General features: G+C 36.2%; 1 protein-coding gene across 8 annotated transcripts in view; it reads right to left on the bottom strand.

Annotated features, from left to right (window-relative positions):
- Nucleotides 1-23,859, bottom strand: part of Pkn2 (protein kinase N2) — a 151,599-nt gene that overhangs the window by 26,041 nt on the left and 101,699 nt on the right. For 5 of the 8 annotated variants that reach the window (XM_076575082.1, XM_076575086.1, XM_076575081.1 and 2 more), the window contains 8 exons: nt 23,520-23,637; nt 22,220-22,365; nt 21,917-22,130; nt 12,434-12,619; nt 11,414-11,523; nt 1,456-1,599; nt 1,092-1,167; nt 72-246 (listed from right to left, as the gene is read on the bottom strand). In XM_076575082.1, the coding sequence (XP_076431197.1) occupies nt 72-246; nt 1,092-1,167; nt 1,456-1,599; nt 11,414-11,523; nt 12,434-12,619; nt 21,917-22,130; nt 22,220-22,365; nt 23,520-23,637 (1,169 nt within the window). The remainder of the gene's footprint in view (nt 1-71; nt 247-1,091; nt 1,168-1,455; nt 1,600-11,413; nt 11,524-12,433; nt 12,620-21,916; nt 22,131-22,219; nt 22,366-23,519; nt 23,638-23,859) is intronic. The other 3 variants (XM_076575085.1, XM_076575084.1, XM_016004722.3) reach the window with 1 other exon arrangement.

The raw sequence follows: 23,859 nt of genomic DNA on the forward strand, positions 1-23,859 counted from the left end.
CAGTATTTCTCAATTTTACTCGGAAAGACTGGGACTGAATAAGATATACTTAAGCCTTCTATGACATATACCTGGCTGGAGGTGCAAGTTCAGGGATGTGTGCATCAACCACCGGTACTGTAGTAGACACAGGAGTCTGAGGGCTGAATGTGCCAGAATGATTTACTGTGGGAATAGCTCGTCTCACTAGCCTTCCCCAAGTGGCAATATTAATATTCATTTGAGGAGCTCTGAGAAATGTTTTGCCTGTAGATATAGTGAATAATGAAAGCAGGATAAGTAATTTCTTTATATATTACCAAAAGCCATAAAAAGTTAAAAATTCCATACTCATCAGTTTATAATGAACAAATAAAATATGTAACTTAAAAAATAGTTCTCTAGTTCTTAGTTATTTTGTATTTTTATTAAAACTAGTGTAAATAACATAATTTAAAAAAAATAGATACAAGTTTGGATTCTTTCTTAACTCTAGTAGGTATGGTTAAAGTTTAAGGCATCTATGATATTGAACAACAGGACTCAGTGGTATCTAAGTTTGCTTCAAATAAGCTCAGAAAGCAGGGAGTGGTGGGAAATGTTAAGACAATCATGAGTTGATTATTACTGAAACTCAGTGATGAAGGCAAGCATGGTGGTCCGTGGCTGTAATCCAAGCACTTGAGAGACAAAGGCAGGGGAATCATTTTAAGGTCAGACAGCATAATTTGAGGTCACACAGGCTACTAGACTGTCTCAAAACAAACAAACAAAAAACAAAGAAATGGAGTAATGGATTCTATTATTAAGGATATGTTTAAATACTACTTAAAATGTTAGAAATTACAACTAAAAAGAAAGAAAACACAATTACTTTTAAAATGACAGCTGGATTTTCTAAAAACAAAATACCACATTTGATTCTTTTTTTTTTTTTTTTTTGATTTTTCGAGACAAGATTTCTCTGTGGAGCTTTGCACCTTTCCTGGAACTCACTCTGTAGTCCAGGCTGGCCTCGAACTCACAAAGATCCGCCTGCCTCTGCCTCCCAAGTGCTGGGATTAAAGGTGTGCACCACCACCGCCTGGCCACATTTGATACTTAGTAATTACCTTGTTGTTTTGAAAAAATTTTCTTTTGTCTTTGGAGTTTTGGTCTTCTTTCAATAACTGGATTAAAAAAAGTAACCTGTAGTGACGAAAATTCAAGTTGACATGAAAACTGTAAGAATGATTTCATGAAATCTACTAGATCCTAAGTTTTGAGAACTTAAGGGAATCTTATCTATAACTTCGTCCAACCCCTTCATTTTCCAGATGAGAACATGGACCTAGAGAGGATAAATGACTTTTCTCAAGGCCACACCCCTAATATTGCAGCAGAGCAGCCACAACATTCTTGCCACTTCTACATCATGCTGTCAACACATACAATTTCTATAGTAGTTATGCACATTAAATAAAATACATTTATTACCTCTGCAAACAAAGTACCCTGTGGTTCCAAATAGAGACACATGCCATGCCGCTGGTTGTCTAAAAAATCTTCTAACCTCAGAAATTTTACAGCACACAGAGATCGCCAATCACGCCAATAAACTGAAATTTCCAGTTCACGTGACTAAGATAATTTAAAAAAAAAAAAAAGAAACAAAAAAAAAACAAACAAACAGAAAAGACATCATTGGACACACACTTGAATAAAATATCACAAAATATATGAAATACAAATACAATAAACAAAGTACACACCCAAAATCACAGTACTTTAAATAAAACTAATTTTTTCAATTTTACATCACTTTTATCAAACTTACAAATTTTAACTTAACCAAACTTATATTCAGACAATCTCTGCTAATGCATTTCTAAAGTTCAAGGCCAGGACACATACTGAGAACAATCATTAACCACCGAAACTTCTCTTCCACTTAGAACCCCAATCTTTCGGGTTTCTCTTCTTTCTCCAAATACTGTTGCCTGCTGTCCTGTCGATAAAATGTCACAGTGCTTCCCTCAGAAGAACCTTGTCAAAAACCATTTCTTTGACCCACTATTGGGCCACAGAAGGCCTGGAATGGCTTCACTTTGGCACTTATATGTGCCACACACTGTGACTACTGTAAGAACATCAGGTCATTGAATTTTCAAGATTACCACAAGGCAGTAAGGCTGGTGAGCACAGCAGTCTGTGTCAAATGAAGGTGGGTGGTGGTATTTAACCCATGTTTTAAATATGTTCATTTACTATAACATAATAAAGACATATAAAAAATTAGTAATGACCTGAATATCCAGATCATAAGGACAAGTTAAGTATATATGATTTCACATCCACACAAGAGAGTATACTGTGATTATTAGAAATAATGTTTACATGTGAAAACATACTTAAGGTTTTGACAGATTACTACTAAATATACCTTAGACAATAGTCTGTATGTTGGGATCAAGCCATGAGCTGATTTCTGCAGTATGTTATAATTTATGCACATTTTAATTTGAAAGTACCAGACTCTTCCACTGTTTTATTTTTAGGAATTATGCAGATTACCCACAATAAGATCTAAATGTATTTCCCTTTAGGTTCTACAATAAATTACTTCTTTTATATAACAATTTTCATTATTGAAATTTTACAACTTATTACTTAAGTTTCTAGTATGCATACATAATAGATTTTTTACTTTATAAAATTAGTTGATGAAAATCAAAACATTTATAAAAATTAAACAGGAGTCAAGACAAAACAAGTCAGAAATACTCTGTTGTCATATGATCTGAACTGCCAGTCATCCCCAGGACCCCTGCAGAAGGAAGGTTTATCTCAGGTGACAGCAGTGCTTCTGGGAAGTGGTGGAACTTCAGGAGGTGGGGCTTTAGGGGGGAAGGAGCAAACTGCGAGCATGTAGCTGAAGAGTACATTGGCATTCTGTGCTTTTTCTGGCTGTCAGGAGGTAAGCAGCCTTCCTCCTTCATGTGCTTTCATTATGTCTGCTTCACCCAAGTCTAAAAACAACTGGGACAAGTGACAATGAACCGCAAACTCTGAAACTGGAAGCTAAAGTAAAACTTCCTCCCTTGAGATGATTTTTCACATGTGTTTTGTCACAGTGACAACGTCTGGCTAATACAGACTCATTGCTAGCAAAAGAAGGAATCAGAAAATAGAAAATCAGAAGTCCCAGGATCTCATTTCATTTCTGACCCATAAGTAATATGCCAAAATTACCTTGGAATAAAAAGTATGAGAATGTAAATATTTAAAATTAGCAAGTGGCGTGCGCGCGCGCACACACACACACACACATGAGCATTAATACTATTTACATTCCATTAGAAGTTCAAGTATTTTAGGAGCTGAAGAGATGGCTAAATGGGTAAGAGCCCTTGTTGTTTGGGCATGAAGACCTAAGCAGTCAAGTGTGGCTGTGGGAGCCAGTAACCCCAGTGCTGAGGTTGGGAAGGGGTAGCAAGAAGACTGATGTGGCTTACTAGCTAGCCAGGCCAGCTAAAAAATGGTGAGCTTCACATTTAGTTACAAATCCTGTCTGAAGGGAATAAGGTAGAGAGTAATAGAACCAGACCCCTGACCTCTACTTTTGGTGTCTGAATGTGTATGCACTGGTGCACACAGGTATATACACATACACACAAATTACATGCAAACACAAGGTTTAAATATTTTAGAGTTATTTTTTAGAAATAAATTGCAAGAATAAACTGAAGATTGGTAATTTAGTTTTTTTTTTTTTCTTCTTAAATCAGGATAATGGAGATTTACTGGCTCCTATCTTCTGCCACTGTTTTGAGCAGGAAGACTTATTAAGGATCAAAAAGCTATATGAGGCAAAGGCTTATAGATTAAGCAGATGAAAGGGGTACAAATGTTAGTGATGGAATTACTACTGTTTTTCTTTACACTGATGAAGCGGTGGGACTATTTAGAGAGCAGCCCCAGTCACTTCATTTTTGCTATCCGTTCTAGTGAGTCTATTAAAACTAATAATCAATTATTAATTCATTTTTCTTTCCCTGTCTCTAGTCTATATGCCAAACTGAAATAAATTAGAGATTTGAGATTTGGTAGCTAACGTTTCTTGGAGTTCTACTAGGTTTCAGGGGCAAGAACCTTTACCTTTTGTCCCTTTGCACTGTTCCCTGTGAACACTCTTCCCAAACTGAGTGGTTATCTATCACCTAGAGATACTACCAGCACTCTATAATTTATACCATGAACTGTCAGTTTTCTTTAACCCCTAACACCCAGTGTAATTTAGGAAAGTTGACTAGAGATATGGAATCTGAGGCACAAAGCACCATACAGACCAACTAAGGCTTCTATATAAAGAGATGCCACCACTGTCTAGAATGTAAACTACAGGTGAGCTATAAAGGGCAAGGGTTTACAAGTAATTTCAAAGGATAGGAGAAATACAATATGGACAGAGTAAAAGTACAATTCAAAAATGCTGGGCAATAGGATCTAAGTTAGGAATTAACTGGCAATACTGGCTGACTATAGAGTTTCTGCTTCGTTTTGTTTTATTGTTAATTTGAATTTTGAATAACAGAAAACTGCAGGGAATGAATAAGGCATCTGTGTGGCTTATCACTCTAGGGCTAGAATATAAATAGAAAAAGACAAGAGGCACCAAGTCAGATTTACATGTAGCTAAGGTAGAGGTGTAACAAATACAATACTGTATTGCACTTAAAAAAAGATGCACATGTAGTACAAAGAGGCACGAGGAAGGATGAATTTCCAAATGATGTGCTGAGGAGCCTAGGGTGCTTGGGAATACTTTTCGGAGGGAACAGTGACGTCTATGGTACACTATGACAACAACCAGATGAGCTTTATGTATACAGTTTCACTGTTAGTACTGCTATGTTCATCTTGATGCCAACAAATCTTTACTAAGCTTCCTACTCTAAAATAACAAAAACAAAATGAAAAAGCTTCCATGTGCAAAAAGAAATGAGGGTCCATTTGATCCAAACTTTGGAAAACTATATTTTAGACAACATGCAGGCATACCATTTATTACTTGTAGTTAAATAAAACATTTAACACTTGTTCCCCTAATACTGACTTTCTAGGACATAAATACAAATACCAATACCAATTAATAATTAGTTTATTGTTCTGTTTTTGAGACAGGGTCTTACTCTGCATATTCCAGGCTGCCCTTGAACTCTCCTCCTTGACCTCCTAAGTGCTGGGATTACAGGTACACTTCACCTGGCACTTACTTGCTAATGAAGACAACTGTGGGCTATTTACTTTTATGTTTTGGCCTATAGAGACACCAGGAAAAATTACTGGAACACTAAACTGAGAAAGTTTGAGAGCTTTGCTGAGGTAAAGAAGGATGGAATTACACTGCTGAAAAAAAAAGGGCAAAGAGCAAACATTTGTTTGTCCTAAAGTTTAAAAAAAAGGTCAGTTTGGGAAATTCATGAGCTAAGGAATGGTGACATTTTTACAAGGGTGCATGTAACAATTATCTATTTATTGGTCTTCAGTGAGCTTCTGAAGAAAACGTGGGTTTTTTGCAGCAAGCAAGCAGGTTATATACTAAAATATTGAAAGAGTTAAATAAAATTCTAAAAGGAGATGTGATTAAAGTTAAAGAATTAAGAATGAGAACATGATTACTTAGCCAGAGCACATGTCACGAACACTCTTAGGATAAACGAACAAGAGCCAATAGTTATCAGAATCCAGTGAGCATGGATCTTGACAAGAGGACCACCCAGAAGGTAACCACAGATGGACACTGCCATGAAAAGCAAGGCCAAAAAGTGAAAAGGAGAGGGAGTGCACACTAACTTTCCCATGCTCCTGCCCTCTCATCTACCAGTATCTTTTATTCTGGGACATCATTCAGTAATTCAAGAACTTCTCTGTTACGTGACTATTGGGGCAAAGAATAGAAAAGGGAGAAGACCGGAAGCTCCAGGGGGAAAAGACAAATCAGCCACTTGAGGAAACAATAATATCTATCTGGTTCACTCTGAGAGTCCAATGAGAAAATTCTACAGCTGGAAAAAATGTGACAAGAGGGAACAAAGGACAAGACACAGGGACAGTGAACATGTAAGGCCATGATTTATGCTTGAAAAGTCAGTCTGCCACAGAAGCACTGCTTGTGGCCTTAGAGGCAAAGAGGCAGGCAAACCAAGAGAACTGAATTAAGTCTTACAAGATTATGTTATGTGTAACTCTTTCCTATGTCAGTTCACACACTCTTCCACAGCTTTCCTTTTATTCCAAACTTACATATCTTTCTGTCTCTATACACTATTGTTCCTACTTCTAAACTTGAACATATTCTCCAAACAAAACCAGTAGACTTTCCTACTGGTCTTCCCCTCATGGCAGTCCATTCACCAAGGTTAGACTAAACATCCATTTGTCATAACGGTGCTCTGACTAACTTCAGTCCTCTCTCTTTTCATCTTAGATGTGAGTATCTTACTCATTCTTCTAGAAACTTGGTTCTCAAATCTGCAATTCACAATTATAACTAACTCAAGAAAATTTGTATATATGGCCACCCTCCAATCCTTCATTTTGAACTCTACTTAGTGTGTTGGCCTTCTTGTTCTATCCTTCATGTGTCTTGGCCTCTTCATAATTTTTTTTAAAAATCCTTGTTTTATACTCCATATAACTTCTTTGGCTCTATCACAGAGCCATTTAACTCATCCTCAATTTCAAATATAACATTCACCACTTTTATAAGTTCTATTAGTTCTCCTTCCCATGTGCATGAACAAATAATTCACCAACTAATGGCTAAATCGTTTCAAACCGAAATCTATACATCTTCAATTTCATTTCATTCTCTTAAAACTTTGCCTACTCATTTTGGTTTATTATTCATTATTCACTCAAGTTTTCAAACACTTATTATTTCTTTAAACATTAACTTTATATTATCTATCTCAATCCTGTTATCTATTCTGCTTAAACATCATTATATTCTCATCTATTTTCAAATTTTGGATACAAGTTCATACGGAGTAGAATTCAGCTTCACAATTCAATTTTTTACAATTCCAAACTATTTAAAGTTTTTTTTTTTTTTTTTTTTTTTTTTTTTTTTGCCACAAACAATTTGTTTTTTAGCCTGCCAATCTTGGGACCTTTAATGGAAGAAACACTTCTAATTCTTTTTCATTTCTCTTATAGTAATTTTATCTCAAGGGAAGAGCAAAAGATGACACTGGATGTTCGACCCTGGCCTCTGAGGATGGACCTGTGGAAGTAGGCACTGGTGCATGTGAGTGCACACGAATGCATGTGAACATACACTCACACCCATTACATAAATTTTAAAAAGTTTGTAAGAGTATATTACTGAATGGTTAAAATGTGCCAGGATAATAAAAGGCATTACACACACACACACACACACACACACACACACACACACACACACACACACACACTGTGCCAGTATTTCTAACTAACATTACTGTATTCCATCCTTAACACCCATCTTAGAAATAGTGATCAAAATGGGCAGCAGAAAACTTATCAAACTTGCCACACTATTAGACAATTAAAAGATAACAAATGGACTCAAAGACTCGAATCTGCTATCTACTGGCTTGTGCTCTGTCATTCAGAGTCACAAGGCATAGTCAACCAATCTCTTTTCCAAGCATATGGCTAACACTGTTACTTCATTAGAATCATCTCTTAAAACTAGGACTTGCCCAAGAAAGATCTTTATGAACGTGATCCAGTGAGTTAAGACACAAATTGGAACCTCACTGATATTCCTAAAACTCTTTCTCCTCATTCCTCCCTTAAATTTAAAGACAGTTGGGGCTGGAGCGATGGCTCAGAGGTTAAGAGCACTGGCTGCTCTTCCAGAGGTTCTGAGTTCAATTCCCAGCACTCACATGGTGGGTCACAACCATCTATAATGAGATCTAGTGCCCTCTTCTGGTGTGCTGGCAGAACATTGTATACATAATAAGTAAATAAATCTTAAAAAAAAAAATTTAAAGACAGTCAAACTTGAGATATTGCTTATGAAAGAATGTTTTTTTTCACCGTGGACTAGTGGTAGCTTCTATAACAGACAGTATTTCTTCCTATCAAATCATTTAATGTAGTAAACCAGAGATCAAGCATGCTATTAAAAGCCTATATAGACACGGTAGAACATGTGGGAATCAGAGGCAAGAAGACCACATGTTTGTGTGGTGGTATTCTAATTGTACTGAAATGTGATTTTGATTGTATGTTAATAAATAAAGTTGCCCGGGGGTCAGAGCTATTAGAGCCATAGACAGAGTGTGGCGGTGGTGGCACACTGCCTTTAATCCCATACATCTCTGTGTGTTCAGGGATACAGTCAGCATTGGAGACATATGCCTTTAAGACCTAGGGGGCTGTACATTCAGACAGTGACGAGGCAGTCATGTGTTTGGGTTTACAACCAATGAGAAGGCAGAACAATAATACTATAAAAAAGACGTACAGACAGGATATAGCTCTCTTTCGGGAAGCTGAGACACCGCAGGCGGAAGGGTGAGATTTTAGCTCTGAGCTCTGACCTCTTGGCTTTCTCTTTTACATTGTTTCTGTGTTTCTTATTTAATAAGACGGTTGGATACATCTACATGTTTGAGATCAAAATAAGCTTAAAAAAAAAAAAAGGAACAACAAGACAAAACAAAAACAACAACAACAAAAAGACCTTTTCTTCTCCTCTACCTCATAGCCTATAACTAACCGATAATGTGGCACCTCTCTGACTCTGCTGTTTTACTTCACACTACACCTCTATCTCAAGTTTTTTTTGCTGGCAGCATATCAAGTTCCCATCTGTGTTAGGGAGTTATTTGTTTCCTCTTTTGGGAATACTCTTTGGATCTTAGCAATCTGTCTACGTTTTCCCACAGCGGGTCTCAAGTCAAGTATAATTTCTACTGTCTATGGTAGTTCCACACTTCTGACCCTGTAATGCAACTCTATTGGTGTGGATATTGTTCTGTATAAATAAAACACTGATTGGCCAGTGGCCAGGCAGGAAGTATAGGTGGGACAAGGAGAGTGAAGAATTCTGGGAAGCAGAAGGCTGAGTTGGAGAGACACTGCCAGCCTCCGCCATTACAAGAAGCATGTGAAGATGCCAGTAAGCCATGAGCCACGTGGCAAGGTATAGATTTATAGAAATGGGTTAATTTAAGATATAAGAACAGTTAGCAAGAAGCCTGCCATGGCCATACAGTTTGTAAATAATATAAGCGTCTGTGTGTTTATTTTATAAGTGGGCTGTCGGACTGCCGAGGCTTGGTGGGACCCGAAGAGAAAACTCCAGCTACACTCTATTCTTTCACTTCTGACGCTGTAATACAGCTCTATTCCCTCACTTCTGTGCAGATTTTAAACTATTTACTAGTTACCTTCTTTTTCTACAAGGCTTTGGATGGTTTGGACCAATACAGCCGGCAATGAGATGACACTTGGTATAGAATGTAAAATTGGTGACTAGTAAGCCTGTGAGTTACACACTGCAACTATGTATCGCTGTAAGCCTATATCCTATAAAATGCCTGGCATGTATAAGCTGATGAGTAAATACACAAAGAATGGTCTTATAGATAGATGAGATTCACTTATGATCTCTTAACTAGAAAAACTCTAGAACTTATCCTTTTCCAGTATAATTTTCAAACCTTTGTGAGATAATTTTCTATTTTCTTGCTGTGGATTCAGATACACTTAGTTATTAAGTTTTACTAATTGCTTTCCATTTTTTACATAAATTTTCTTTCTATTACTACCACCACAATCTAGTTCACCTCTCACTACCCTATTATTATATCTCAGTAACAGATATCTACCAATCTACATGCCTTTCATCTCTTCTCCCTCACATTTATCTTCACATAAATCCTGAGGTCAAGTCTTCTTGTATGAATTTTCAAAGCACACTATCATAAAGTATGAATAGCAAGTCATTATCTTTTAAGATGAAATCATTAGAAAAAGATATGTCTTTGAAACAAGGTAATAGACTATATAGATAGTTCTGTTGTAAAAAGAAAGCCTGTAACTATTGAGATACATATTGAAAAGCCAATGACAGTGCATTTCTTAAGAGAACCTAAGAGATTTGTTTATGCTGTTCATTGTTAATCTGTACCTGGAAGTCCTGGGATGCAACAGTAATCAATAAATATTTGATTAAACAGGAGCGTAAAATGAATGAATGATTCTGAACTGAGAGGAAAGATCAGTCTGGTGCTTTACGACAGAGATGAGTCAAATTACTTTAGTAAAAGAGTGAACACTAAGTTCTCACCACTTCTCTAAATAATTATATGGCCTCAGATCTCATCTACCACTGAAGTAGAATATAGAAAAGGTTAAATATCTATAAAAGTTATCTGACAGATATAGCAACAATAAGTCTGGACCAGGATGTTTACTTTGAAGATATAAATCAGATAAATTAGAAAAACATTGTACAGGTATAAGCTAGAGGTGTAGCTAGAAACACTTCCACAGCCTATAATCTCCTCAGGCACCATACATATATGCTTTTGACTCAATGATATATGTAACTTGAAAATAGCATAAATACTATAGATCATTAAATAATAAGATCTATTACTTTATTTTTAGATCAAAATACAATAAAGGCTGATTATTTTTCTCCTAAACTAATGAATGGATTTAAATCTAAAAGTTATCTTGCAGAGTTGAATGTACTGTGTTGACTTCTATTGTTATATAGACACAGACTGGATCCTAGCTACTTACATCATTCATGAAAGACATTTTGACACACTGACAGCTGGGAAAATGGAGCATAAGAGTTCCTTTCAAAGTCAATTTTGCAAATCTTGCTACAGAAGAATCACTGCAGTAAATAGATTGTATGTTATTAAATACAAATAGCTGAGCATGGCAGTGGCAGAGGGCTGTAATCCAAGCACAGGTTGAGGAATGAATACTGGCAATTGAGTCAATTGGAGCTACACAGAAAAACAATACAAAATAACCCCAAAGCTAACACACTCTATATGCACACACACATATTCTGGCACTAGATCTCACTACTACAGACTTTTCTATATAAACTACACATTTTCAAATTATTGCAAACTAAAGCTATTGCAGCAATCATATATCTATCTACGTCTTAAGACCAATGTATCTACATCCCTCAGATGAGAAACGTCACAAATATGTAAGTTCTACTTTTACAAACTTCTTGGACCTGGTGTGGAGGTACATGCCTTTAATCCCAGAGGCAGGAGGAGCTCTGTGAGTTAGAGGCCAGCCTGGGCATATAGTAAGACCCTATCTCAAAACACAAAACAATGTAATATATAAAACGTCTAAAGACTTTCAATAAATAAAAACCACACTCTTCTCAAGTAAAATGTTCTCCTCTTACCCTGTCTAGTTCCAGTGTAAACTTCTGGTCCCACGACTGATTGGAAATAGGCTTCCAGCTAGTTTGACCAACCACAGTATTATCTAGCTTCAAAACAGCACAAACATCATCTGTAATTAAAATTGGTAAGTTTGGTTAAAAACTTTCAACTGCTAAAACACAAGTATCAGCATTTTATAGCACTAAAAGTCTGAAGACTCTTCGAAAAGGATTTTTATAATCAATATCAGACTGTCTAAATTTTAATTGGCTTTCTTTTGTATAAACAAACATTCCTATCAGCTCCTCCTAAATTATCTTTTATCTGATAAAAACACAAACACTAAAGTGCTATTTTGCATATGTAAGAATGTAATTCAACTACCCTGCTTATACATGTATCCTGTATCCATATTAGCCATCTGATCATCACCCGCTACATTTTTTAGATAGAAGGCTTACTGCCTTAGATAGTTTTTTTTTCCCAATCTCTCCCCCAGTTCCCTCTAAACATAAGAAAGCTACTTCTGTACTCTCTTGAATTTTGAACTGTCATTTGCCTTCCCTCTCAGCTATATGTTTAGGTTTAGTTTATCATTATATACTAGAATATCCTCAACGTGTTCCTAAATCTCTTATTTTTGCTTTCAAAACCCTAAATGCATCCCCTCCCAAGGCTGATTATTTAGTCACTATCTATCCCAGCACATATCTCATCCATTAGCAATTAGTTTGTAATGGTCGCCAAACCATTAAAAAAACCAAGATGGTGTCTACTAGGAAGAAAAGTCTCCCAGTGTCTGTAGCCCTTCATTTTGGAATAAATAGTAATATTTGGTATTTCATTCTTTCAAATGATTTTGTTATTTGTCCTGAATTCTCATTCATTTTTAATAGTGTATTCTATTATACGTTTAAACATTTTTAAATTATAGCTATTAAAATTTTTTGGTCCTATTTGGACACTTCCCATTTTTGTCTGTCTCCATTGATAAGGCCCTTTAATTTGTGGCATGATTTTAAAAAGCATGGTTACTGAACTGGACAAGTCATCGGTTTTCAGGAGATTGCGACTACTTCCACTTTTACTTTTACTAGTTCTGCTCATAAAAGATGATCTGTTTTCACTTGGACTCCATCCAGGCAGTGCAACTGATGTTGCTTTTGACCGTCCAGGAACATTCTCTAGGATATCTTGGCACCCCATAAGACGGACTTCCAAAGTACCTGTTAATAAATAAATATGAAATAAGAACAACAATACAATATACAAAATCATGTGTGTTATCTGTTTAGAAAGAGAGAAAAGAGGGTGACTTGCTAAAATAACAAAACTCTTCTACAGAGGATTTGGGAGAAAGCTATCGCCCTTTTTAGTTCACCTGAAGAAACAACTGAAAACTCTTAATCATGGCAACTGCAACAGTTTTGATAAAAAAGGAACAGTACTAGCCAGAATGGTAGGCTATACCTGTTATGCCAAAACTTAAGGTTGAGGCAGAAGAGGCCTTTGGGGACAGCCTATGACTACACAGAGTTCTAGTCCAGCCTGGGTTACATAGGAGAATTTGTATGAACAAACAAAAAAAGTAACAACAGAAGAACAATAGTTCCCAAATAGTTACCAAAGCTAACTGTGGGGCACAAAATAAGTTACATGAACACATATACGAATATTCTTCTTATTATGATAAAGATTATAGAATTATGTGGCTAGAAAACATGAGGGGGGAAAAGCTAAATATTAGCATTCAGATTAGATACAAAGAATTCTGAGTGCAAATAACAGCTGTGATTAATAGTTACATAGTTAACACAGAAAAGTACTTTACCATGTCTGCATAAACAAACAGCTCCTGTTCTATTTGAAATGTAAAATTATCATTTTATTTTTTCATTCTGATAGGATAGTCCAGTAATTATGGGTTACAATTAAGCATAAAGTAACTATAATTTTTTTAGACAAATAAATAATAAAGGTGTTCAAAATGAAAACAAAGAACCGTGATTAAAGCTATCTGGATACACAGCTTTGTTACTACGGACTAAACTTATAATTAAAAATGTTGCCTCAGGGTTGGAGAGATGGCCCAGGGGTGAAGAGACTCAGTTTTCTTCTGAGGACCAACCAAGGCTGAACTCCCAGTACCCACGTGGCAGCTAGCTACTGTCTGTAAGTACAGTTCCAGAGTATCTGACCCTGTTCTGTCCTCTAAGTGAACAGCCTGGGTGTGATACACAGACATATAAGAAGACAACACCAAAACACATAAAAAATATAAATAAATAAACCTTTTTTAAAAAATGTTGCCTCCATGTTCAAATTTTAAATAGTAAAAATATTTTAGGAAGACTGTTTTCTAGAACTGTCTAGTTAAAGTTTTAAATGACTAAAATTTAATGTCTAAATTTTTTAGTTACTAAAAAGATATTGAACTTACATTTTCAAATAAATAGAAACAAAGCCTCCCAATTTCAAACAACAAAAACAATCAGAGAAAAATCTTTAAATGTGTTAAGACACCAGGTCACAGGCACTGAAGCACAGTGATCCCTGAAGGATTAGAAACAAGCCCTAAGTCTGCTCCTAGGACTACCACAAGGCTTTCCAGAATATGGTGCACTCACGGGGAACCCAGAGCATGAGACCAAGGCATCTAGATACTCCTTAGATCTCCAGGTTTCCCTTTATAACACAATCACCCAGGTACTAACTACTCCCTGCTTGAGAATGAAATACTAGAGGCATGGAAGGAAACCATGAGAAAAGACTAGAAAGAACAATATTCTGTATATATAGGTAGGCATAAGTGCCCCTACCAACCATGATTGAAAAAAATTCAATTCTCTACATACTACAGGGGGGATTCAGAAAGAATTTTGTTGCAACAGTAAAAGGTAATTACTCCCAAATGGCATTCTTGTTGTACGTAGAAGACCATAAAAATTACGCATACAAGATTAAATTATTCCTAGGTATCTGCATACTAGAACAAAGCTTAAGAATGCTTACTCAACAATGCAAAAATTACAATGTCTGCTATCTAGTCAAAGATTATCAGGTGAGTTTGTTTTGTATTACTACATTAAAAATTAAGACATAGTGACTTGAGAGACGAATATTAGAATTAGCAGATAAGGATATTAAAACAATGACATTTATATTCTATCTGTTCAGAGGTTGAATGGAGACATGGAAGAAATGAAAAAGCTCCAAAGTACTAAATTTCTAGAGACAGAAAGGACAATGCCTAAAACTTAAAAATATGTACTGGATGGAATTGGTGGCTGATTCAGCACTGCAAAAGAAAAGGTTGCCTGAGTTAAAGACAACAGCATCAGAAAGGATTAACACACCACAGAAAATAATAACGCTTATGTGAACTATGAATTTATCTTAGATAGAATCGTGTAAGTAAGTTTAAATAAAGTTCCTGATAGAAAGCAGGCAGAATGGGAAACAGAAATGTGTATTTTTTTAAAAAGTCATTAAAAGCTCTCAAATTTTATGAAAATTATAAACTCAAGAAGCTAAATAAATATCAAATCAAAGAGTCATAAAGTGTGTCATATTTTAATTTTTTTTGATAAACAGCACCACAGGCAGCAAGAAGAAAATAACACCACATACAGAAGTACAGAGATTAGGATAGCAGTGGTTTTCTCATTGGAAAACAGAGCAGAACCACTTTCAATATGCCTGAAATACTCTTGTAATACTGTCCTAAAAAGTGATAAGTAGTATAGTTAAGATGGGTGAATCCTACTGAATAGCTATGCAGAGGAGCAAACTTGTTAAGGTGGGAAGGAAAACAATTATCTTTTTGTTCAAGTTTGTTAGGCTGTGGAGCAACAAGACAGTTTAAGCGCAGTGGCTACCTTTTTGTTGTTCAAAAGAAATAACTTGTGCTTGTGTTTTATTTGTTTTGTTGAAACAATGGCAAACTTTCCTCATTTCCAGTGTAAATACTCAGCTGTAAAAGTTATCCTGGGGAAACTGAAAACATCTGGTTACTACTTCAAATCCTGGTGGCTTATTAAATATTTTAGTAATTTCAATATCAGGACATGACAATGCTCACCACCTGCTTTAATTTAGAGAAAAAACAAAATCCAGAGGGAGCTAAGATCTTTATTAAACATCTAGAGGTTTCATTCTTTTATGACATGGCATAATTACATTATTAAATAGGGTAAAACTACATTCTTTACCTTCATAAGCCACAATACAAAAAATTTAAAACGTGAATCTAAGAACTAAATGTATTTATAAACTTTTGTACTCAGTATTGTAACCTGCACAATTGTTATTAACTACTATTGCTGTTTTGAGATGAGGCCTTCTATGTAGTCTCACCTGACCTGGAACCCAAGATCCTCCTCTCTCAGCCTCCCAGGGTTGGGACTGTCAATATGTACCACTATGTTATATTTATACTCTTGATATAACTTAGTAATATATTTTAAAACAAAATCGGAAAAAAAAAATGTCTTAGTTAGGACTACTACTGCTGTGACTAAAGACCATAACCAAAAGCAACTTTGGGATGAAAAGGTTTATATTTCAGCTTAGGTTCCACAGCATAATCTATCATTGAGGGAAGTCAGGGCAGAAACCTGGAGACAGGAATTAATAATGCAGAGGCCATGGAAGAGTGATGCTTGTTGGCTTGTTCAATCTACTTTCCTATAGCACCCAGGATCACATGCCCAGGGATGGCACCACCTACAATGGGCTGGGCCCTTACATATCAATCACCAATTAAAAAAATGCCCTAAAGGTTTGCCCACAGACTGATCTTAGGGGGGCAGTTTCTCAATTAAGATTCTCTCTTCTTATATACATCTCTAGCTTGTGCTAAGTTGACATAAAACTAGCTAGAAAAACCAGACTTGAACAGAGAATGAAAAATAAAATTGTAGCTGGGAGGTGATGGAGCACGCCTTTAATCCCAGCACTTGAAAGGCAGAGGCAGATGAATCTCTGTGAGTACCATGCCAGCCTGGTCTACAGAGCGAGATCCAGGACAGGCTCCAAAACCTGTCTTGAAACCCTGTCTTGAAAAACCAAAAATAAATAAATAAAATTAAAAAAAAAAAAAAATGTAGGCATATCAGCTCAGTTTCAAAAGTGTGCCTATATTACTTTTCTATCAATAACATCAATTTCCAAATACTTGAAATCCTACTTTAACCAATGAATCTTTGGGGAATTCTTGAGAATAAGCACTAACCTAAAAGATCATCAAACTTAAGACAGTAAGCACAGTGGGTACCTAATTACCACACAGTAGTTATCAACTGTTTGTGGAATAAATAAAATGGTAGGTTGATGATGATCCCTTCACTCATTATAGGTCTACATTCTTGTTCTGAATTTGAAAAATACATACCATATTATAAGACAGAGAATAAGGCAAAGATATTTAAAGAAGACAGGGGAAGATGGCTTACAATGTACTTGAATTGTGAAAGATATTTGCGGTAGGAGCCACATAAACTATAGCTAGACAAGTACACAGATACCATAGTATGCAGTTTGTTTATGTTCCAAGCATTAAAGAAAATTGTTTGTTAAATAGTAGTTCTATATTACTGACATGTTAACAAATTAATAGCTACTTGAAAAAGCAATTCACACAACTTGAAAGTACTTTTCATTTCATTAAATAAGCAAGATTATTTCCTAGTAGGGCGCATTTGTGGAGCACTGCACAAACTTCCAAACTCTGGAGTAAGTTTGAAAACTCCCACCTTGATTTCCTGTTCTACTAACCTTTCACATAAGTAACCAAAGAAAACTCAGCTTTACAACATCAGACATCACATATCAAAAGAACATAGTTCTAGCTGAGGTTAAAACTATAACTACAGTAAGCTAGTAGTGTGGATGGTTAGCTTATGCTATGTTGCCTCAAATATATATCCTGTTGTGTTCCTGTGAATTCATTTTGGCACCACAGTGTGCCTCAGATTTAGTTCAATTTGTGAGCTACAGTTTAGGATAACAGTAACAACAGTGAAGCTGAATTATAAAATTTCCTTCAAGTTTTATGTCAGTTTACCACAGCATGCTGGCAAGATGGCTTAACAGGTAAAGTCACTTGGAGACAAACCTATGAACTGAGTTTAATCACAAAGTTCCATATAATGGAACAAGAGAAACAGAAACAACTTTCAGTTTTTCTCCTTGCTGCCCAAGTTTACATCCTCATAACCATGCAAAAGCTGGGGGGAGATGGGCTTCAGAGGTAAGACTCCCTTGAAAGTTAAGAGTTGGGCAGCTTGGCATATATAGCAGAAAAAGAAAAAGACCCTGTTTCAAACAAGGTGGAAAATGAGGATTGATCCATTCGACTCTCCTGACTTCACATACGCACCATGGCATGTGTGCATCCACATTCACATACATGAATGCACGAGCACACGCACTCATAAAAACGCTGAGAGAAAATGTCAATAAATTCTGTGTAAAACAATGCTATGATGCTGAAGTTAAAGAATAATTAGATTCCCCTATAAAAGCAAAATTCAAGGCAGTCCTTCACCACATTACCTACTCAGAAGAGACATTAAGAAAAATGCTTATGTCTAAGTGAAAAGACACTAGATAATAACCAACGATTTGAAACCAAAGAAAATATAATGAACATTGGTAACACAAATGACACTTAATAAATAATAATGCAAATACCATGATTTTTAGTTTGTAATTACTTTTTAAATTTCTCGTGATTTAAAAAGACAAATTCATAAAAACATGATAACCTGTTAATGAGCAAATCATGGACAAAAACATAATTTATTACAGCAGAAGGAAGGGGAAGGTACACCTGTATACAACAGTATTTGTAGAGTATTAAAGAAATGCTGGCTTCTCTTCTCTTCTCTTCTCTTCCCTTCCCTTCCCTTCCCTCCCTTCCCTCCCCTCCCCTCCCCTCCCCTCCCCCTCTCTCTCTCACACACACACACCCCTGAAAAGGCTACACATTTTATAACTCAAGCTATGACATCCTGAAAAAAGAAGGATCCTTGAGCTGTGCGTGGTAGCAAATGCCTATAATCCCAGAACTTGGGAGATGGGAGAGGAATAAATTTATAAAATAATACAAAAGCAAAGGGCTGCCAGGCTTGTAGACGTGGGATGGGACAGGGACTGGCAGAATACAAAAGTGAAATATAATGGCAGATACCCATCATTACAGATTAAGAGTGAGCTAATATAAACTGTGGACTTCAGATCATATTGATGTGTCAGTGTAGACTCACCAATTATAAAATCTGTGATTCATTCCTGTAATTCTAGTACTCAGGAGGATTACCATGAGTTCAAGGCCAGCTTGGAATATAGAATGAGACTGCATCAAAACACTATGCCCCTAAACACAAATGAGAAAGGGAGTGGGGGAAACAACCCTAACCTAAAACACACCCCCATGCCAGTCTAGTTTAAGATGTAGATAGTAGAAAAGATGATGAATACATAGAAATTTGGCTTATGAAGTCTCTATTTCTTGCTCAAATTCTGTATGTGCCTATTATAACTTTTAAAAAATAATTAAAATTAATTAATTAAATAGTGAAAGAAAAATGAGAGAATAAGAGACTAGAAAAACCTATAAAAAGGTCATAAGATTCTAGAAAAAAGTACTATTTGTAGAACAGCAAGAAGTCTTTTGTTTAAAAATTTTAAAATTACATTGATTGACTGATAGTGTATGCATGTGTACATGCGTGTGCATGTGCATACCATGGTATGCATGTGATCAGAGGACACTTATGGGAGTCAGGATTGTTGGCAAATGTCTTCACTTGATGAGTCATCTTCCAGGTTCTCATTGTGTTCTGAGACAGGGGTCTCATATTTGCCCAGGCTGGCCTCATTCTCTAGTAGGTGCCTTTGTTATAGTAAAAAGAATTTTACCCTTCATTTATGGCAAAGAGAACCTAATCCAGCAGTTCTCAACCTGTAGGTCATGACCCTTGGGGTTTTTCAAGTGACCTTTTCATGGGGGTTGCCTAAGACCATCAGAAAACACAGATATTTACATTACACTTCGTAACAGTAGCAAACTACAGCTATGAACTAGCAATGAAAATAATTTTATGGTTGGGGGGCAGTCACCACAACATAAGGAACTGTATTAAAGGGTCCCAGCATTAGGACGGTTGAGAAAATCTGTCCTAAACCTTTTGAACTGTCTCTAGTATAGAAATCTGTAACTCATGGTGGTACCTCAGACCATGCTGGAGTTTATGCTAACTAGGTGTTTCATTGTAGGTGCCTGGACAGTTTCACGATGAGAGATGATATTTCTAGAAAGACTATTCATAACACTAGGGGGTTGGGGCTTTGAGTCATATAAGACTGATGTTCTGACCTCCTGAGCAGGGCAACTGACTAGAGTTGATTCCATCGCCACAGCAACAATTCATTCAATCATACCCACATAATAAAGTCCCAATAAAAAATTCAGGCCACCTAAAGCTCAAGTGAACTGCCCAGTTGGTGAAAGACACTGATGTGTTAGGCAGGGCGACAAAGCCTAAGAACCAGAAAGACCCTCCTAGTTCTTACATTTTGCTTTTGGCTCAACCTACTCTCTCTCCACACCCCCACCTCCCTTTTAAAATAATTTTTAGGTTAGCATACAAAGTGATGAAGTTCCTATGGCATTTCATACATGTGTGCCACTGCACTTCATTCTCACTTACTTCCTGGGCTTCCTGCCTTCCTTGACTGGTTCCCTTCAGTGCACACTCTTCTGCTTTATTACCTATCTTTCATTCCTCTCTTTCTACCCTCTTTTAAGAGCTCTTCATCCCTTCTCATGGTCCTTTTTCTAGTTTTTAATCTCTTATACAACATACTTTTAAATCTACATTCTCCATGTAAGAGAAAACATATATTTCTCTGAGTCTAATTCATATCCTTTATAATGAAACTATAATCCTTCATGAGTTCAGCAAACTGTACCAGGGAATGGAGCCTGAAGCTCCAAGGATTTGTAATCCTCTGTCAGAAGTACAGATGAGCTGGGACCTCTAAGCTTATAATTACATGTCTGAAGTGAAGGCAAGCATATAGAATAACCCTATAAAATTTAACCTAATTTCCAGTAGTTAGTATTAGAATTTACTACATATTACTGGCAGTTACTATAAATATAATTAGATAAAACTATGTAGTTAAAAGATACTGGCATAAAGTATTAAAGATGATCCAATTGCACCTTATCAAAAAAGATTCATTAGATCCAAATATACATTTAATTATAAGTGAAATGAAAGAAAAGGATATTTGCTTCACATAATAACCACAAGGGAGAGTAAACATGTCTAACCTATTACCAGACAATATGGACTTTACATCAAATTTGTTATAAAAGACAAAAAAGGAAACTGTATATTGACAAAAGTCAATTCATAAGGAAGATACAACAATAATATACATTGATACATTTAAAAGAGACAAAAAATGTGAAACACCCCCCCCCCCACACACACACACACACAACTGAAAGAGAAAACAAGAGATAGCTCCACAAAAACAGCCAGGGATATCTACCTGGGTCGCTTTCAATAATGGCCCTACTAGGATAGCTACAATAATTTGAAAACTAACAACAAAAGGAAATAACAAGCACTGGTGAGATGTAGAGAACCCTCATGCATTTGTTTTGGAGAATGCTAAATTATACAACCATCGAAGTTTGATGGCTGTTCAAATTTTAAATACAAAGGAATCATATGACCTACCAAGTACATTCCTAGATATGTGTCCTTCTAGACTGAAAACAAGTGCTCAAACAAAAACATGTACACAAATATTCACATAGGTATTATTCACAAGAACCCACATATCCTAACAAATGAAAAAACAAAATGTAAAATAAAACTATACATGGGCATCCTTAGGTCAAAAGATGAATAAGTGTGTTACGTGAAATAAGTCAGACATAGAAGGCCACTAGGTATATAATCCCACTTACATGAACTATCTAGGAGACAAATGCATTGAGACAAGAAGCCAATTAATGGCACTAGGGCCTAGGGAGAAGGATGGAGCACTGAATGAGCACTGGTTTTCTTTAGGGATGATGAAGTGTTCTAGAACTTGACAGAGGTTATGATGGTTGTACATTATATTACAAGCCTCTGAACTTTATACTTTAAATAAAGAATAAACTTTCTTTCAAGGCTAGGGAATGAATTCTTGTACATGCTAGGCAAGTACTCTTCCACTGAGTTACATTCTCACCACTTATTTTATTTTTATTTTCAGTCAGGGTTTTACTAAAGCTCTCCAGGCAAGCCTTAAACTGGTGATCCTCCTGTTTCAGCATTGCAAGTAGCGAGGTTTACAGGTTATACCATCAGCCCCAGCAAAACAATAAATTGTACTATAGAAACCTAAACTATAATTCAAGGAAAGATCTGTACTCATGTCAGTGACTCCAACTATGAATCCATAATCTGATGTGAACAAAAAGACACAGACAACAAGAGCCACATACTACGCACCGGTTAGCGCTGCTGGTTTGGACAGTGTGCTGTACTGGTTCTGCGTGGATATCATGCTCTGCCGTGGACTTAGGGTTGGTGATGCAACAAGTGAGAGCTCCTCAATGACAACACTGCTTTTGGGATGATTCTTGGGAAGTTCATTTAACCTTTGCTCTAATGAATATTTTAAAAGGTCCAACTTCTGACTTGATTCATTAAATCTCGCCTGAGCCTTGTAAGAAAAAGAGATATTGCTGTCATCTAAGCCATGATATTCTTCGAATAACATATTAAACAACTAAAAATTGTTTTTAAAATTACTTCTGAAAGTGCTTTTCTGTCTGTTACTTTTCCTGAGCCAAGTAATTTCATGACATTCTTTGCACCTTCTGCTACTGCAAACTCTATCCTAAAATGATGCCTTAATTCTTCCATCCGAAGCTCAAGAGGACTAATCACAGGTTTTGCTAGGAGAAAAAAGAAACAAGGATTTATGAACTGAATCATTTCACTTTCTAACATCTAGTGATTAAAAACCATGAAAAAGAAATGAATTACTGACATTGAGTTAGTTCTTAAAGTCAATGAATACTGTAGTAATAAGAGATACAACGCTGAAATACAAAATGTTGTTTTAGTCGTTACGTATATTAATCACACATCTGAAAAGGTTTTAGGCCTAAAGACACTGGTATGTATATTTGATGATATGGAAACACAGTGGTACTTCATATCAGCAAGTTCTATAGTAGGGATTCAACCACCTCCAAAGCAAAAGTGTTTGAGAGAAAACCTAAATCTGCACTGATAATGTAAAGACATTTTGTTCTTGTACCAACGGACTAGGTACAGTAAGCAATCCAGAGATAAAATGTGCAAGAGGAAGCACAAATACTCTCTGAAGATACTATGACATCTTCCACTTTGGACTTGAGCATCCATAGATTCTGGAATCCACTGGGGACTTGAAACCAATCTGCAGATACTGAAGGACAAGTGTAGTTTCTGGCTCTACTTTTAAGAACTAGCTCAAGAGTCCTAGTGGAATAAAAAACTAAATAAAATAAGAAAAATGATAAACAAAGGAATATTTTTAAATAGCAACATGCTTCTTAAAGCATTAGTTAAAAACTATCTGATTGCTTACTGAAATGAAGAATTATGTTCTACATATGAAAAACAAAGGGCAAATATCTGGGGGGGTGGGGGGAGACGACATCCTATGCAAAATTCAAGATAAACAAAACAAAATCTCCAAACTAAAACTTTCCTTCCTCCCTTAATTCTGAATGACTGCTTTTTTCTTTTCCTTTTTAAAAAAGTTTTTATGTTTTTTTAAAAGACTTATTTTACTATTTTATGGGTATGCATGTTTTGCTTGCATGTATGTATGAACACCACATACATGCGTGGTGCCCACCAAGTTCAGAGAGGGTGTTGAATCCCCTGGGACTGGAATTACAGATTGTTGTGAGCTGCTGTGTGGTTTCTGGGAAACAAACCCAGATCCTCTGTAAGAGCTGGTGAACCAATTCTCCAGCCCCAATGCTTCTTTCTCAATGAATTTAGTAAGTAGCCTACACTTGTAAAAGACAACAAAAATTTAAGTGTACTCCATCACCATTATCAAAAGCCAGCTCATTGGTCTGGACAGCCTGAAGAATCTGCATTCGGATGACTTCTATTTTTGTCTTGCTATCCTGGAGCAGTTGCTGAGCTGTACCATGGAGTTTCCGATCCTATCAAAAATGAATTAGAAAAAGTAAGCAGAGAAAAGGATAAATCTTATCTTCTGAAAAGAACAACTGATAACCTAGCAATTAAAAGGGTTAAAAGAACTATGTATATTCTCATAATTAAGTTTGGTCTTTTGAGACAAATTCTTACTATGTAGCCTTGGATGGCCTGGAATTCACTATGTAGACCAGGCTAGCCCGGAGCAGATTCCCATCTGCCTCTGC

Source organism: Peromyscus maniculatus, chromosome 6, assembly GCF_049852395.1.
Source record: "Peromyscus maniculatus bairdii isolate BWxNUB_F1_BW_parent chromosome 6, HU_Pman_BW_mat_3.1, whole genome shotgun sequence".
Classification (NCBI taxonomy): Eukaryota; Metazoa; Chordata; class Mammalia; order Rodentia; family Cricetidae; genus Peromyscus; species Peromyscus maniculatus.